A 16,597-nucleotide genomic window follows, 5' to 3' on the forward strand; every position below is an offset into this window, starting at 1 on the left:
AGTGGCATTTGGCACACAGCTGGTAGCGTATGTGTTTGGAGGTGGATTAGGCAAGAATGGAGCTGAGAGTGTGGATTTTGTGTGTTTTTTCTATTAAAATTGATTTAAAGTAGAAATCATGTTAAGGAATCTAAATTTCCTATGATGGAGTATACTAGGTATTCATTCTGACCAACTCTCCCACTGAAAAAAAGTAAAAGGGCTAGAAGTATATATATTTTTTATGTCTTTAAAAATGGCATCAACAAGTAGACAAGTTAATAAGGAATAATCAGAGGCCAAATGCTGAGTGAATGAGGGACCCCAAAGTCAAAAAAGAGATAATAGACTAAGAAAGAGAGAATATTTAAAGAGAAAGTGGTTAAGGATTTTCTAGTTCACAGATTTGGGGAGACTAACAAGTTAAAAGCAAGGTACTAAGCAATTATCTTATGGGTGAAGAAGATTCACCCATAGATACATCATAGGGAAACTATGGAACATGGGAGGCAAAACAGATTTTAAGTAGTGAGAGAATAAAGACATTATTTTCAAAGGAACAGCAAACCTACAAGCTGAATTCTCAGCACGAACAACGGAAGCCATAAAACAATAGATTAATACCTTCAATGGCCCAAGAGATAATAGCCCTCAACTTAAAATTATATATATGTAGCAAAAATATCTTTCGTAAATGAGGGCATAGGACTTTTTGACTAGAAAAAGAAAATTGAGAGTTTGCTGCCAAACTGACTCAATAACAAAAATTCTATAGGCAGAAAGAAGAGATCCAAGATTGAAATTCTGAGAAGGATAAATAAATATTTGTTGCCTATAGGTAAATTTAAACAAACACTGAAGGCTTAAAATGATAATAGATGGGAATTTTTAAAAAAAGAATTAAATGACAACAGTAACATATAAGTCAAAGTAATAGAAGTGATGGGAGTTAAAATGTCCTAATATCTTTGTATTGTTGACAGTAAATGTATTGAATAACTTTAGAGTTCAATTAATTAACTGTATAACCACTAAAAGAATAAAAATAAGAATGTAAAACCTCCAGAGAAGAAGGGAAGGATGGAGAGTTTTAAAATATACCTAGCAGGACTTCCCTGGTGGCGTAGTGGTTAAGAATCCGCCTGCCAATGCAGGGGACATGGGTTCGATCCCTGGTCCAGGAAGATCCCATGTGCTGTGGAGCAAGTTAGCCCGTGCACCACAACTACTGAGCCCGCAAGCCACAGCTACTGAAGCCTGTGTGCCTAGAGCCCGTGCTCCGCAACAAGAGAAGCCACCGCAATGAGAAGCCTGCGTGCCGCAACGAAGAGCAGCCCCTGTTCGCTGCAACTAGAGAAAGCCTGCATGCAGCAATGAAGACCCAACACATCCATAAATCAATCAATCTAGCAAAATAAAATGATGAAAACCTCCATATATTTGTAAATTAAGAAACCATGGGTTCAAGAAGAAAGTATAAATTAGAAAATCCTTATAACTAAAAAAAAACCTGAAAAATACCACAAATCAAAACATGTGGCATGAAGTTAAAGAGGTAGAAGAAAAGTTGTCTTTAATGCTTCTTACAAAAGAAAGATTTAAAATAAATGAAGTTACATGTATCCAATTTAAAGATTAATGAAGCTCAATATAAAAAAAATAAAAGCAAGGAAATCCTAAAGATAGGAGTAGAAATAAATGGAGTAGAAAATCAATATGAATGGATAGTATCAGTAAAGCTAAGAGTTGGTTCTTGAAAAACATAACCAAAAAAGTTACTAGAGATAAAGCAGGTCAAGAAAAAGAGATGGTACCCATAAGCATCTTGGATAAGAAAAGGGAGATTCAGCTATAGAAAAAGCAGAAGTTTAGAAGACAGTAGGATATTAGAAACAGCTTCATGACAAATTTGAACATATAGGTGAAGTGGATACATTAGTAGAAAAAGACACTTCACCAAAACTGTCTCAGGAAAAAGTAGAAAACCTGAATTGTCTCATAATAAAGGAATGGATTCAGTGGTCAGAAGTCTTCCCTCAAAAAATCCCAGGCCTAGATAGACAAATTCTACCAAACATTCCAGAAACAAATGATTCTAATCTTGCACTGGCTTTTCCAGATTATGGATAAAAGAGGGCATAGGCTGCAAGCATTCTATGAGGCTAACATAACTTTGATATGTTATAAACAATATATCATAACTAGATTAGATTTATTCTAGGGATGTGAGATTGCTTGAAGCATTAGAAAGCCAACTAATATAATTTGACAGTTTCCTAAAGGAGGGAGAAAATGCTTATTGTATTAGTGGTATATTGAAGATGTTTGATAAATTTGAACTTTGCTTCAAGGTTTAAAATAAAACCTTTAGCAAAATAGGAATAGAAGGGAACCACATTGATAAATAATTTGCATTTTCGAGTAAAGTTGAACACGTTCCCATTCCTATAGCCCAGCAACGTAACCTAGGAAAACACCTTCAGACCTGTGCACCAGTATGTACAGCATGTTTGTAAATTGTCCCATCAGAAGGAGAGTGGGTAAATTGTGGTATATTCACATGGTGGAATACCGTACATAAGTTAAAATGAAATAAAGCTCTAGCAATATGTATGAACCTCAGTCACTGTTGAGCAAAACAATTGTAGCGTACAGTGTGAGTCCATATATGTGCATTTCTATATATATATTTTATTTTATATATTATATATATGAGATAACAAGCAATATGTTTAGAGATACAAATGTTGTATATAAAGAAAAAACAGTGATAAACCTGAAATTAAGGAGGAGAGAATGAGATTGGGTGGAGTGGGATTGGAGAGGGGCATACGGGGGACTTCATAGGAAATAATAGTTTTTTTTAGAGTGTGTGATCCATGGGTGATTTGTTGTGTTGTCATTTTTGTATGCCTTTATGTATATTTGATAATATGTGTATATATTTTTTGTCTGCTCAGTATTAAAATAAAACCACCAGCTGTATCAGCCTGTTTATGGTGGCTGTTTTCTTTAACATTTGGTGATTTTTGGAGGAAACCGTTTATAACTTCAGGAGCAGCCTCTGAAACTGACTGCTGTCTCTCAGATTGCCTTCTTCCCTCTTAATATTTGATAAGATTCCAGTGTGGGATTTAAGGCGCCTGGGTAATTCCCATTACCTAGCAAACTGGGGTCACTCTAGGAGCCCATTCATTAGGAATGTGATGAGATTGTGGAAGTAAAACCTTTGATCGTGCTGTACTAGTTATAATTATGAGTAGATGTTTCCTTTTTTTGTATTCTTATTTTTCTGCCTTATTTAATATATTTTGTTGTCCCTCCATTTTTTTCTTTTAGACAGAAAATATGCTGTGGCATTATCTATAAAGGCCGTTTTGGGGAAGTCCTCATCGACACACATCTATTCAAGCCTTGCTGCAGCAATAAGAAAGCAGCTGCTGAGAAGCCAGAGGCTCAGGGGCCAGAGCCTCTGCCCATCTCCACTCAGGAGTGGTGACTGAGGTTGATGTAGAAGGGGAACAAAAAATGAGTTAAATTTTGGAAAACACCAACAAAATGACCCTCCTATTTTTAACTTGGATACCTGTTATTCTGCCAAAAGATGATTTCTAGAATAGTTTTGAGTGGGTTATTTTCCCTCCAGTTCCACAAAGTCTGAAGCCAGTATCTAGCTTACTAAAAGGAAAAAAAGAAGTGTACATAATATTTAAGATGCTGAGTATTTCATAGGAAAGCTGAATGCTGCTGTAAAGTGCTCTTTAAGGCTTTTTTAAAAAAATCCCCTTCTAATGAATGAAATTAGGGGAATTTCAGGGGACAGAGATGGGATTTGTTGTATGATAAACGTATGTAGTTTTAGTCTTTCTATATTGAGAAGCAGTGGTTGGGGCATTTTTTAAGATGGCTGGCTACACTTGTTTTCCTTCGTTATAATAAATTTGACATAACTCAGTAAACACAGACTTGCCCCTAGAGGTAGTTGTTAATAACTTTGAAATATTACGGTGTTGCCAAGGTTCTGATGATTCAAACCTGTACTACTGAATATTAAGCGGGACGGACTAAGCTCTCTAGTGCGAATATCTTGAAGGAGTAATTTCTAAATATACAGAGGTAACTTGACTGTATATGTTGCATCCTGTGTCACCTCCCTCCATATTGATATTTGATAAAGTTTTTAATTTATATGAAACTTCTAAAGCAGAATCAAAGTTCCTCTTGGGGAAATGTCAAATCTTTAGGATAGGCAATCCTATATGAACAGTACCAAAGCATTACCCCTTGGTAGAGAATGCACTCTATTAAAATGTTAAATGATCTGAAAAATAAAATGTGCAAGTCTTCAGGATGGCACATGAAAAAAACAAAGGTTAATGCTTCTTGGGGCACATTTCTTAGAGGGCTTGCAAGTGTGTAAATAATTTGTTTATGTTACATGACTGGTGACTTCAATGAAAATCTGCACAATTCAGTTTTAGCTCTGGATTACTTCGGTTGACCTTTGTGAAGGTTTTATCTGTGTAGAATGGTTGTTTGACTTGTTTTAACCTATTAGGGTTTTGGGTTTTTGTTTTTTGTTTTTCATTCTATATTAAAGTAAAATTCTACTAAAAGAAAAGAGGTGTGTGTTAATGCTGAGTGGGTTGGTTTTGGTTTGGTTTCTTTTAGTCAGGCTTTCTGAACATTGAGGTGTTAGATGATACATCCTAAACGTGGAGCTCTTCAATTGTAAAACCTTCATTAAAAGCCTTTTACTTGAACCCAAACCAAAGTACTATCTATTGCCTCTTTTCTAAAAGTTCAGGAAGAATATATCACCAGTTCAGACTGTTCATAATGCGGGAGGATCACTTGCCTACCTTGTAATAACATGACTCAGTGCTTATTTTTAAAACTGGATTTTAAAGATTGGAATAGTATAAATAACAAGAAGGAGTGAGCCAATTTTTATGGGTACCCTATAGTTTTATAGTTCTTAATCTAAACTTAAAATTTTATATTTCTTCCTCTGGAAAAAACTACAAGCCACCATATGCACAGACTACATAGTGAGTTGGGTCAGCTCTCCCACAGACTTTGAGGTGTATTACAAGAATCCCAGCCATTATCATCTTCCTCCTGAGTTATTTTGAAATGGTTTTTTTCTCTCTCTCTTTTTTTTTGTACATTTTGGCTGCAGTATTGGTGGTAGAATATACTATAATATGGATCATCTCTACTTCTGTATTTATTTATTTATTACTAGACCTCAACCACAGTCTTCTTTTTCCCCTTCCACCTCTCTTTGCCTGTAGGATGTACTGTATGTAGTCATGCACTTTGTATTAATATATTAGAAATCTACAAATCTGTTTTGTACTTTTTATACTGTTGGATACTTATAATCAAAACTTTTACTAGGGTATTGAATAAATTTAGTCTTACTAGAAAATAAAAGAAGCTGTTTTGTGGCTTTGTCTGAAAGGTGTTCTTAAGTAAGAGTAACTAATGTTTTTGACCCTCACAGATACTCAATGTAAGCCCTTAGTATTATAACAAACCATGAAGGAAAGAAGTCCTCTTTACTGAGAAATACAGACTTTAAAATACAGATCTTCCTCCACTTACCATGGGGTTACGTCCCAATAAACCCAAAGTAAGTTGAAAATATTGTAAGTCAAAAATGCATTTAATACATCGTAGCTTAGCCTAGTCTACCTTAAACATGCCCAGAACATCTACATTAGCTTACAGTTGGCAAGATCATCTAACACAAAACCTATTTTTCATTAAAGTGTTGACTATCTCATGTAATTCATTGAATACTGTACTGAAAGTGAAAGCAAGAATGGCTAAATGTACTGGTAGTTTACCCTCCTGATCGCGTGGCTGACTGGGGTCTGTGGCTCACTGTGGCTCCCTCCTGCCGCTGCATCACAAGAGTGTCATATACTGCATATTGCTAGCCTGGGAAAAAGATCACAGTTGAAGTCTGATTTCTACTGAATGCATATCGCTTTTGCGTGATTGTTAAATCAAAAAATCCTAAGTTGAACCATCATTAAGTCGGAGACTGACTGTAAAAGACATTTTTTGTTGTTGTTGTTGACAGGGACAAGAAAGTAGGGTTTATTGGTGGGCATGGGTAGGGAGGGGGCAGCGCCAAGGCTCTCACGAGTGCAGGGCGTGCCATTTGTCCAGGGGGCCACGATTAGGGATGTACTCGACCCCACAGCCATCTGGGATGAGCTGCTTTTCTGCCACCGTGTTTTCAAATTCATCTGCATTAAACTTAGTGAATCCCCACTTCTTGGAGATGTGGATCTTCTGGCGGCCAGGGAACTTGAACTTGGCCCTGCGGAGGGCCTCAATCTTATGCTCCTTGTTCTGCAGCTTGGTGTGGATGGACATTATGACCTGGCCAATGTGGACCCTGGCCACTGTGCCCTGGGGCTTTCCAAAGGCACCACGCATACCTGTCTGGAGCCTAGACTGGGGACAGCATGTCAGTCATTAATGTCTGCTGTAAAGGGCTGTCTCCAAGGTCCCTTAGGGCAACCCATACAGGCAACAGGCTGCATACACTACTGAGGAGGCTGCTGTTTGCAGCCGTTGCGCACCGGGCCCCCACGGGGAAAAGAGCACAGTCGGCTTAACTGGCTGCAAATGTAAAAGACATTTTTTTTTTCTAAAAGACATTTTAACTGATGTGCACAATAATTAACCTAGTGGATAAGATGATTTTAACAGTGAAGGACAAAAGGTCTCCAGTGTTTCAATGTCTGTAATATGGTTTTATTAGTATTGTCTATGGACATAGTGGGAAGCATCATTGAGACTTTAGAGAAACTATAAAAGGTGGTTATAGAGAAAGGTAGATTTTTGGGATTGGGGTCAGACCTGGGTTCTCTGATTCCTGGCTCTACCCCCTTATTAGCCATTTGAGTCACTTGACTTTTGTGAGTCTCTAAACTTCTGTTACTTACCAGAATTGTTTACTTTGCAGATTTATGATGAATCCAAAGAGGTATAATTCATACCAAAGGTTTTTTTCTGTGCCGTGCGGCTTTCGGGATCTCAGTTCCCCAACCAAGGATTGAACCTGGGCCACGGCAGTGAAAGCCTGGAATCCTAACCACTAGGCCACCAGGGAACTCCCATATATCAAAGTTTTAAAAACAGTTTATTACCTGGGAAAGGTAGATCCTGTGGGTCAAACTTCTTATACTACAATTAAATTAGCTTTGGGATAGTCTAGGTGATGTTGCCAGCACCTAGTCTAGTTACTGTGAAGCTACTAAGTTAACCTAAGTAGTGGAAAGATGACAGCACCTACATGATCTATTGCTGTTTAATAAAATTACCAAAAATGTACTGGCTTAAGAGAAATTGATCTCAGTTTCCATCTAGGTGCAGTGTGGCTGGGTCCTTTGCTCAGGGTCTCACAAGGCTGCAACAGGTGTCAACTCGGTTGCATTCTCATGAGGTGACTTGGGAATAATTCACCCCAAATTCACTTGGGTTGTTGGCAGAATTCATTCCCTGTGGCTGTAGGATGGAGAGCCCAGACTACTGGCTGGAGGGCCCCCTTAGTTCCTTACCACTTGGGGTCTCCCAACATGGCACTCACTGTACCCAGCCAGCAGGTCTCCAGAGCCAGTCACCTAACAAGACAGTCGTCTTGTCCACATTCAAGTTACACAGTTAACACAAGAGGTGGTGTGTGGGGACCATAGAGTTTTGTCTGCCATAGCGCCTCTTCTTTTTCTTACGTGAACCACTTGAAATTGGGCCTCTTTGTCCTAAAATACAACCATTTGGGTGTGGCAAGTAAAAAGAAAAATAGTTCCCCTATTATGAAATACCTACTGTGGTGGGCTTGGCACCTGTAAACACTGTTCAAACAACCTTGCAAAGTGAAAAAACAAAACAACCTGTTTACAGGTAGTCAGTGAAGGGGTGCAAGGGGGGGCCATATAACTTAAATAAAATCAACTTTCCTGATTCCAAAGCCTGTGCTCTTCAAACTGGACCCTGTCCCTGCTATAGCAATGGTGCCTTCTTCACCTGCATTTTGGGTGGTCACCTGGGTCTCTTCCGAAGGATGAAAACGAGGGGCAAGTTTCACCCTTGTGAAGAGGTTGAACTTTGTCTAAATCAGTTAATCAAATGTTGTTAATTTTGATGTTGAAAGTACATATTATATACTGTCTTTTTGTGGAGAAAATAGTCTCTAGGGGGTTTAGTTGAAACAACGGAATCTTCTAAAAATAAATGAAGGTAGCCAGAACTAACTGCTTGCTCTGTAGTAAAGAATGGAGGATACCGAGGGAGCCTCTTGATTGACCGTCCCTAGAGCAGTTTCCCAATCGCCCAGATTTAGCATTATGCTGCCCTGGCAGTCATTTTTGTGTGATGTTCAGTGGACTGGGAAGGGAGGAGAAAGCCCAATTGGATCAAAGTTAGATAATTTCACAGGCTCATGTTCTCACAGAAAGGGATCTGAGGGTTCTAACAATTTCTCGGGCTATGGAGTTTGGTTACTTATTGTGGTCATGAGAATGCTTTAGGTTTCAAATATCTTGCACCCTGGTTAGAAACTGCTTGTTATTGTATGTCGAGTAGGGGCTTCTTAGACATGCTTAGTTGCAGGCTTCAGTGTAAAAGAGCTTAATCTTTCAGTTTAGAGAGACCAAAAAGATTTTTGGCAAAGCCTGCCCTTTGTCTCAGTGTCTGAAAGTGGGGGAAATAATTTACTCTGTTTGAGAACTTCAATTCTCTACACTTCCGTAGCTTACATTAACTTTAACATTGTCCAGGTATTGTTTTTTTGTAACTGCAAGGAGAGTGGTTGTTTTATGTTTATACTTACCTCTCAGGAATTAAGACAGAGGTCTCAAGATTCTTCAGCAAGTCATGGGTAGAGTTAAAATAGGAACCTGAACAGTTATTTTTTTTTTTGAAGGTAACAGGTGTGTTCTTTGCTTCCAATCACCTTTACAGTCCACTCCAGTGTTGATTTTGCCCCCAACACTCCAAGGGTCACTGATGGCTTTCTCATGGGGAATTCCAAAGCCCTCATTTTACTCATCCAGCCTCTCAATAGCACTTGATACAATTGATAGTTTCTTTTTTTGAAGCATTCTTGGCTGGTAACACTGCTGTTCCCAGGTTTCCTACTTCAGATGCTCATTGGCCCAGGGTTCACCTTCAACCCTCTTCCCAGACCATCTCCGTTCCCACGGTCCCAAATACTATCTAAAATATGCAGACATCTCCCAAGTCTCTCTCCAGAACTTTTTATTAATCAGGGTGCCAGCAGGAAATAGATGGCTTACTGACATTGGATAATTTGAGGAAAGTTTAATAAAGGAACTTTACAAAGCTATGCATATGGTGTAGGGAAACTCCAAGGGAAAGTGCAGTTCTCAGGACTGGTAACATTGGGGCTAGTAATGTTAGGGTGCTGTTACTACCCCTAGGTCTGAAGGGTTGGGGGTCGGGAGTGGTCAATGGAACCAGGAGACAGGCTATGTAAAAAAGGGTGGGGGGCTGGGGGAAGCCATAGGAATAAACATTCCTGTCACTCTCCAGATTGACCAACTCCATCATTAGTACCTTTACACATACTGTTTGTTCCCTCTGACCCACTTCCCCACTATCCTATAGCTAGGCAACACCTACTTATCCATCAGGTTTCAGCTTAGGCACCACTTGGGGAAGGCTTCCAGAACAACCACTACCCTCCCCAACACACACACACACACACACACACACACACACACACACACACACACACACACAGAATTGTATGCTAAGTAGGTTCCATGAAAGCAGGAACCATGTCTACTTTTTACTACAATAGTTCCCAGAGTCTAGGACAGTGGTTTTTAGTGTATAAGTAGGAGCACAATAAATATTTATTAACTGACTGATTACAACTTTGTATTTTCACAAGTCATGATCATAGAAGAGTTGAATTGATGCTAACGGTCTTGATGAATTTCAAGAATTTAAAAAATATTTTGACTTTGAACATTTTTAAATATGCAGAAAAGTTGAAGGGATAGAACAATAGTATAACCTCTCCCTAGATCCACCAACTGTTAAATTTTACCACAAGTACTTTATCTGCTTTGCTGAATCATTTGAAAGTAAGTTATGGCAATATGACACTTCACCCTGAATAGGTAAGCATTCATCTCCTAGGAATAAGGATATTCTACATCCTTAGGTGTGCCGTTGCCACACCTGAGACGAATAGCCCAGTAATATCTAATATGATAGATCTGTATGGAATAATTGCCCCTGTTGTCCCAATGTATCTTTTAAAACTTTATTCCTCATCCAGGATCTAGTCACAATTTATATGCACATCTGGTTAATGTCTCTCCTCTTTTAATTTAATCAGTAATAGTCCTCCCTGCCTTTATTTTTTCATGACATTGAACTTTCTCAAGTATCAGAATCGGTTGTATAATGTCCTAAATCTTGGATTTTTTCTGGTTGTTTTCTTAGTAGATTTAGATTACACTTTCTGGTTGTGTGGGGCATCTCTTAGTGCATCAGCAGAGGCGCACAATGTCAAGTTGCCCCACTGTTGGCGATGTTAAGATGATCACTTGGTTAAGATGGTGACTACCAGATCTTTCCATTTTAAAGCACGTTTTTCCTTTTGTAAATGAATAATCTGTGGGCTGATACTGTGAAACTTTTTAAACACCCTTTCATTCAAGTGTTCATTGAGCACCTATGTCCAAGACCCTACTAAGGGTTCTAAATAGTCCTTCGATGCTTGAGAAATCATGTAATCCTTAAGTCCTTTGAGAATCCTAGCTCACTAAGGTTCTTTTGCTTATTCTTGCCATTTACTTGCATTTGACTTTTATTTTCTTGATTTCCTTGTGGTTCCCATTCAGAAGTAAAGGTGTGACGGATGGGAGTAGGGTTTATGTTTAGCATGTGAGCTTATTAGTTAATATCACCGTGGCATAGATGAATAAACAATGGAATTAAAGTTAGAAGACTTGAATTCAAATCTTGGTTTTGGTATTTAATGGCTTTATGATCTCTGATAAATTTTCTCTGAGGTCTTTTCCTTCTCTGTAAAGTGGAGGAAATAATAGCAACCCGAGTTGTAGTAATAATAAAATGAGTAGGTGCACAGTGAAGGTTTGCGCCATCATTTGTTCTTTTTAGCACTGGGGTCTAAATACGGGATACAGGAGGAATGAAAACTTTTTTATTACCTGTAGTTATGGTGAACACAGCAAAGGTCGTCAACAGTTCACATCGACACCTACCCCCTCCAAAAACAAAAACAAAAAACAAAAAACAAAAACCCTAAAGCTTTCTTAAGTTTCAGTGCTTAAAGAAGAAAATGTGTTCACTACCAGATGATTACGCTTACGGCAGCACATGAATCCCAGGATTGGGAAATTGTATAGAGGGCATGAAGCGATACCAAATATAATTACGCTCTACAAAAGTGTGCTGAGATCCAGGGAGTGGCCAAGATAGGCTCTCAGGATGAGTTGTTTTTGTTTGTTTGTTTGTTTTGTTTTTTTTGCGGTACGCGGACCTCTCACTGTTGTGGCCTCTCCCGTTGCAGAGCACAGGCTCCGGATGCGCAGGCTCAGTGTCCATGGCTCACGGGCCCAGCCGCTCCGCGGCATGTGGGATCTTCCTGGACCGGGGCACGAACCCGTGTGCCCTGCATCGGCAGGCGGACTCTCAACCACTGCGCCACCAGGGAAGCCCCTCAGGATGATTTTTGAAGGGTAAAGTTTGGCTGAGCTGTAACAGTACGGTGGAACCAATTCATAAAACGTGCTGAAATAGTACAACATACCTCTTAGCCTCAAGGCCTAAATATCCAGTTTAAGCCAGGCCAGTTGCCTGCTTCGGCCAACCTAGCCTCCTGGAACAACTCCAACGGCGCACCATTCACATCCAACAGAAATGCTGTCCCTTCCACCCCTCCCCCTCCCCGGCCTCCCCCCACTCCCGCGTTATGCTAGCACTGAAGATAACAGTAGTGGAGTGCACGAATTCAGGGATGCTTTTGGCTTTAGCAGCTTGAGATTCTGCTTCCTAAACTCCATGAGACAGAGTTCAGGTCTCTTTGTAATGTTTTCCTTCTATCTCAAATAAACCAGTGATGAGGGATGCAGTGGGGATATCTTTGGCCGTTTCTAGAGCATCCTGGTGATATCAGTCTGTCAATTGTTAAAATAAGGAATCTGTCATAATTAAAAATTCTAATTTTCATTTTCTTCTGAAGAACTTAAACCATTTCATTATTGAGGAGGCTGACATCTAGAACTACCAGGGAAAACTAAGCCCTTTGCTACTGTTTTAACCAGCAGCTTTTCTATCTTGGCTACGAAGCTTCCCTTATCATATGGTACTATATGAATGTCCACAAGGTGGTGTTAGTCACACAAAATACTCTGAGAATGTTTTAGGCTCATCCAGTTTAGCGCGCTTATTTACAGATGGAGAAACTTACCTAATGATCACCTAGCTCATTAGTTGCGGAGCTAAAACTGGAGCTAATCCCTTGTTGAATCCACAGTCAGCCAAACGGTTATTTTAGCTTAAATGTAAGTCTTAGAAACATATTTAAAATGTCTGGAGAATCTATTTCTATTTCCTTTTCACAAAGATAAGTTTAATCTTTGTTAAGAACTAAAAGCAACCTTTACTGCTTTCTGCAGTTAATTTTAAATTATCACAAAAGAGAAAGAAAGCATACTTGTGTTTTCCTTCTCCAAATTCCCTATCCCAGAAGACTGCCATTGTGATAAACACATGCTACTGGGGAGTCAATTCTTGAATATCGCAGATACTGTGGCCATAGTCCTAAAGGATTAGGACAGCCTGGATGTCTGTCCAGTGTACATTTGGAGATTAAGCTGTTGCCATACAACTGAGACCAGAAGTTACCAAGCCCTCCCTAGAGCCTCTGATTGATCTGGTTGTTAAGGCAGCGTGCTCCCACTGTCTGTACAGGTGTGGTTTCCAAGTAGTGTGCAAGGCTGGTCCTTTGGGGTATACAAAATAATTTCTATCTATTTTTTCTCATTCTTTTTGTCTCCTCCTTTTTTATTGAAGTATAGTTGACATATAACATTGTATTAGTTTCAGGTGTACAACAATGATTTGTTATGTGTATACATTGTGAAATGATCACCACAGTAAGTCTATAGTTAACATCCATCACTGACATATTGTTACAGATTTTTTTTCTTGTGATAACTTTTAAGATCTATTTTCCTTCTATGTTCTTATGTTTTTTAAGGTACATAATATTAGCACAGTGTTACATGTGCATATATATATATGTATGGAAGAAACGTATTAGGAGTATATACTCATTTTATTTTTTCACTAATTGGAGAGAGATCAGAAAGGTTTGGAGAGAGTTGCATACTTCTCTGTATGTGTATTACATGTCAATAAGAAGTTTATTGTTAAAATATTTGAAGTTCATTGCTCTAGTTGCCACATAGTGATGGAGGGTTAGGTGTAGGAACTGTTTATTTTCAAGTCCAAGAGATTATTTTGGTGAAATATTAGAGAAAATGGTTTATGGACCTTTCCTAAATTTGATGGGGAAGGAGGAATGACAGTTGCCAGAGCTGGTTTATATTACATGCTTATCAAACGGTTTCCTCTCCCGCGGTGTAATATTTCCTCTCCCCTGCCTTTATCACCAAGAGTGGAGTGTTTTTCAGAATGGCATATCCTCCCTCGGGAGTAAAGTTATTAAGTGTGCCTTGTCATTGGTGGAAAGAAAAAAAAAGCCTGGGGATTTCTAGTTTCTTCCTTTGCCTCCCATTCAACTGGATACCCACAATTCCTAGCCCCCAATTATTTTTTCTTAATCATATTGAAACTCCATAGAAAATAGAAATGACCGCACTGCCTTATTAGTCTCTACATTTGCCAAACAACTGAAGGCACTGAAATGGGCCAAGAGAGATAAAATTATGTGCAAGCCTTTTTTTTTTTTTTTTTTTTTTTTTGCGGTTCGCGGGCCTCTCACTGTTGTGGCCTCCCCCTTTGCAGAGCACAGGCTCCGGACGCGCAGGCTCAGCGGCCATGGCTCACGGGCCCAGCCGCTCCGCGGCATGTGGGATCTTCCCGAACCGGAGCACGAACCCGTGTCCCCTGCATCGGCAGGCGGACTCTCAACCACTGCGCCACCAGGGAAGCCCTGTGCAAGGCTTTTTAAGGGAGGTTGAGAGTGGAGGGTAGAAAATCAGTTATTTAGATTTAGCAGTTGTAAAATGAAGCTGCACAGCTACCCAACATGACAGGTAATGAAGAATATGAGGAAGCAGTAGAAAGAGGTTCTTTTGGAAGAGAATCAAGTCAGAACATTTTGAGAGAAATTATTAGTGGATGGTGGAAACTAAGAAAACTTGTTTCGGGGAAAACGAATGTGATTCCATAATTTAGCAATAAAATAATAGATGTTGCAAAGTGTCAGAAATTTATTTATTCAATCATCTATTTAGTTAATTCATTCATTTATTTATTTATTTTTGTGGTACGCGGGCCTCTCACCGCTGTGGCCTCTCCCGTTGCGAAGCACAGGCTCCGGACGCGCAGGCTCAGCGGCCATGGCTCACGGGCCCAGCCGCTCCGCGGCATGTGGGATCTTCCCGAACCGGAGCACGAACCCGTGTCCCCTGCATCGGCAGGCGGACTCTCAACCACTGCGCCACCAGGGAAGCCCTGTGCAAGGCTTTTTAAGGGAGGTTGAGAGTGGAGGGTAGAAAATCAGTTATTTAGATTTAGCAGTTGTAAAATGAAGCTGCACAGCTACCCAACATGACAGGTAATGAAGAATATGAGGAAGCAGTAGAAAGAGGTTCTTTTGGAAGAGAATCAAGTCAGAACATTTTGAGAGAAATTATTAGTGGATGGTGGAAACTAAGAAAACTTGTTTCGGGGAAAACGAATGTGATTCCATAATTTAGCAATAAAATAATAGATGTTGCAAAGTGTCAGAAATTTATTTATTCAATCATCTATTTAGTTAATTCATTCATTTATTTATTTATTTTTGTGGTACGCGGGCCTCTCACCGCTGTGGCCTCTCCCGTTGCGAAGCACAGGCTCCGGACGTGCAGGCTCAGCGGTCATGGCTCACGGGCCCAGCCGCTCCGCGGCACGTGGGATCTTCCCGGACTGGGGCACGAAGCTGTGTCCCCTGCATCGGCAGGCGGACTCTCAACCACTGCGCCACCAGGGAAGCCCTATTTAGTTAATTTTGAGTTCTTATTCCACACTAGCTGCTGAACGAGGCACTGAGAAAATTATAATGGACTACACACTACCCCTGCTCTCAAGTGTCTCATAGTCTTGGAAAATAGTAAGAAATGCTTAGACAGGGGTAAGCCCTGGTGCCACGTTAGCACACGGAACAGCCCCACTGGTTTAGGGGAAGGTATTAAGTGACCATTTATTGAGCATTTTGTGCCAGGCACTGTGCTAACAAACACTTTAAAAATCACATTGGCTTTTAACAGCTACTCTACTTTTAAAACTAGAGTTTTTAATAAACTCTAGTGTTGTCTTCATTTTACAGATGAGAAAATAGAGGCTCAGAAAGACCAATAGTAAGAAAAAATTTTGATGCCAATACCAAAAATTCTGTAGAATTTTTGTAGATTTAAGTAGAAATATGAGAAAGTAAAAATAATTTGAAAAGTATTAAAGATAAAAGAAACAATTCAGCCACTAAAATTTAAGCTTCCCTGGGTACATTTACTTTCAAACTTTTCATTGAAGTATAACACAAAAGACTAGGGCACTATGGTAAATGTACAGCTGGATGAATTTCAGTAACTGAGCACACCTATGTAACTTGCATCCAATGTAAGAAACACAGCATTGCCAGTTTTCTAGAAGGCCCTCCTATTCCTACCTCCCATGTCCCTTCCTAGTCACTACTTTCCCCTGACTTCTAACAATATAGATTAATTTTACCTGTTTTTTTTTTTTTTTGCGGTACGCGGACCTCTCACCGCTGTGGCCTCTCCCGTCGCGGAGCACAGGCTCCGGACGCGCAGGCTCAGCGGCCATGGCTCACAGGCGCAGCTGCTCCGCGGCATGTGGGATCTTCCCGGACCGGGGCACGAACCCGCGTCCCCTGCATTGGCAGGCGGACTCTCAACCACTGCGCCACCAGGAAAGCCCTTTACCTGTTTTTTAACTTTATATAAATGTAATTATATAGCATGTACTCTTTTCTTTTTTTACATCTTTATTGGAGTATAATTGCTTTACAGTGGTGTGTTAGTTTCTGCTTTATAACAAAGTGAATCAGTTATACATATACATATGTTCCCATATCTCCTCCCTCTCGCGTCTCCCTCCCTCCCACCCTCCCTATCCCACCCATCCAGGTGGTCACAAAGCACCGAGCTGATCTTCCTGTGCTATGCGGCTGCTTCCCACTAGCTATCTACTTTACAGTTGGTAGTGTATATATGTCCATGCCACTCTCTCACTTCAGCATGTACTCTTTTCTGTCTGGCTTTTTTTTTTTTTTTTTTTTTGCTAGCTCTGTGAGATTCAGCTATATTGTTGCACATAGTTTTAGATCATTCATTCTCCTTAC

General features: G+C 39.9%; 1 protein-coding gene across 3 annotated transcripts in view; it reads left to right on the top strand.

Moving 5' to 3' along the window:
* The window catches only part of SINHCAF (SIN3-HDAC complex associated factor), a 29,717-nt gene extending 24,172 nt beyond the window's left edge, over positions 1–5,545 (top strand). For 2 of the 3 annotated variants that reach the window (XM_079937696.1, XM_079937695.1), the window contains exon 6: positions 3,319–5,545. In XM_079937696.1, coding sequence (XP_079793822.1) covers positions 3,319–3,478 — 160 coding nt within the window. In that variant the 3' untranslated portion in view covers positions 3,479–5,545. The remainder of the gene's footprint in view (positions 1–3,318) is intronic. The other variant, XM_079937694.1, reaches the window with a different exon arrangement.
* Positions 5,546–16,597: the final 11,052 nt, after the last annotated feature.

Source organism: Stenella coeruleoalba (assembly GCF_951394435.1).
Source record: "Stenella coeruleoalba genome assembly, chromosome: 11".
NCBI lineage: Eukaryota > Metazoa > Chordata > Mammalia > Artiodactyla > Delphinidae > Stenella > Stenella coeruleoalba.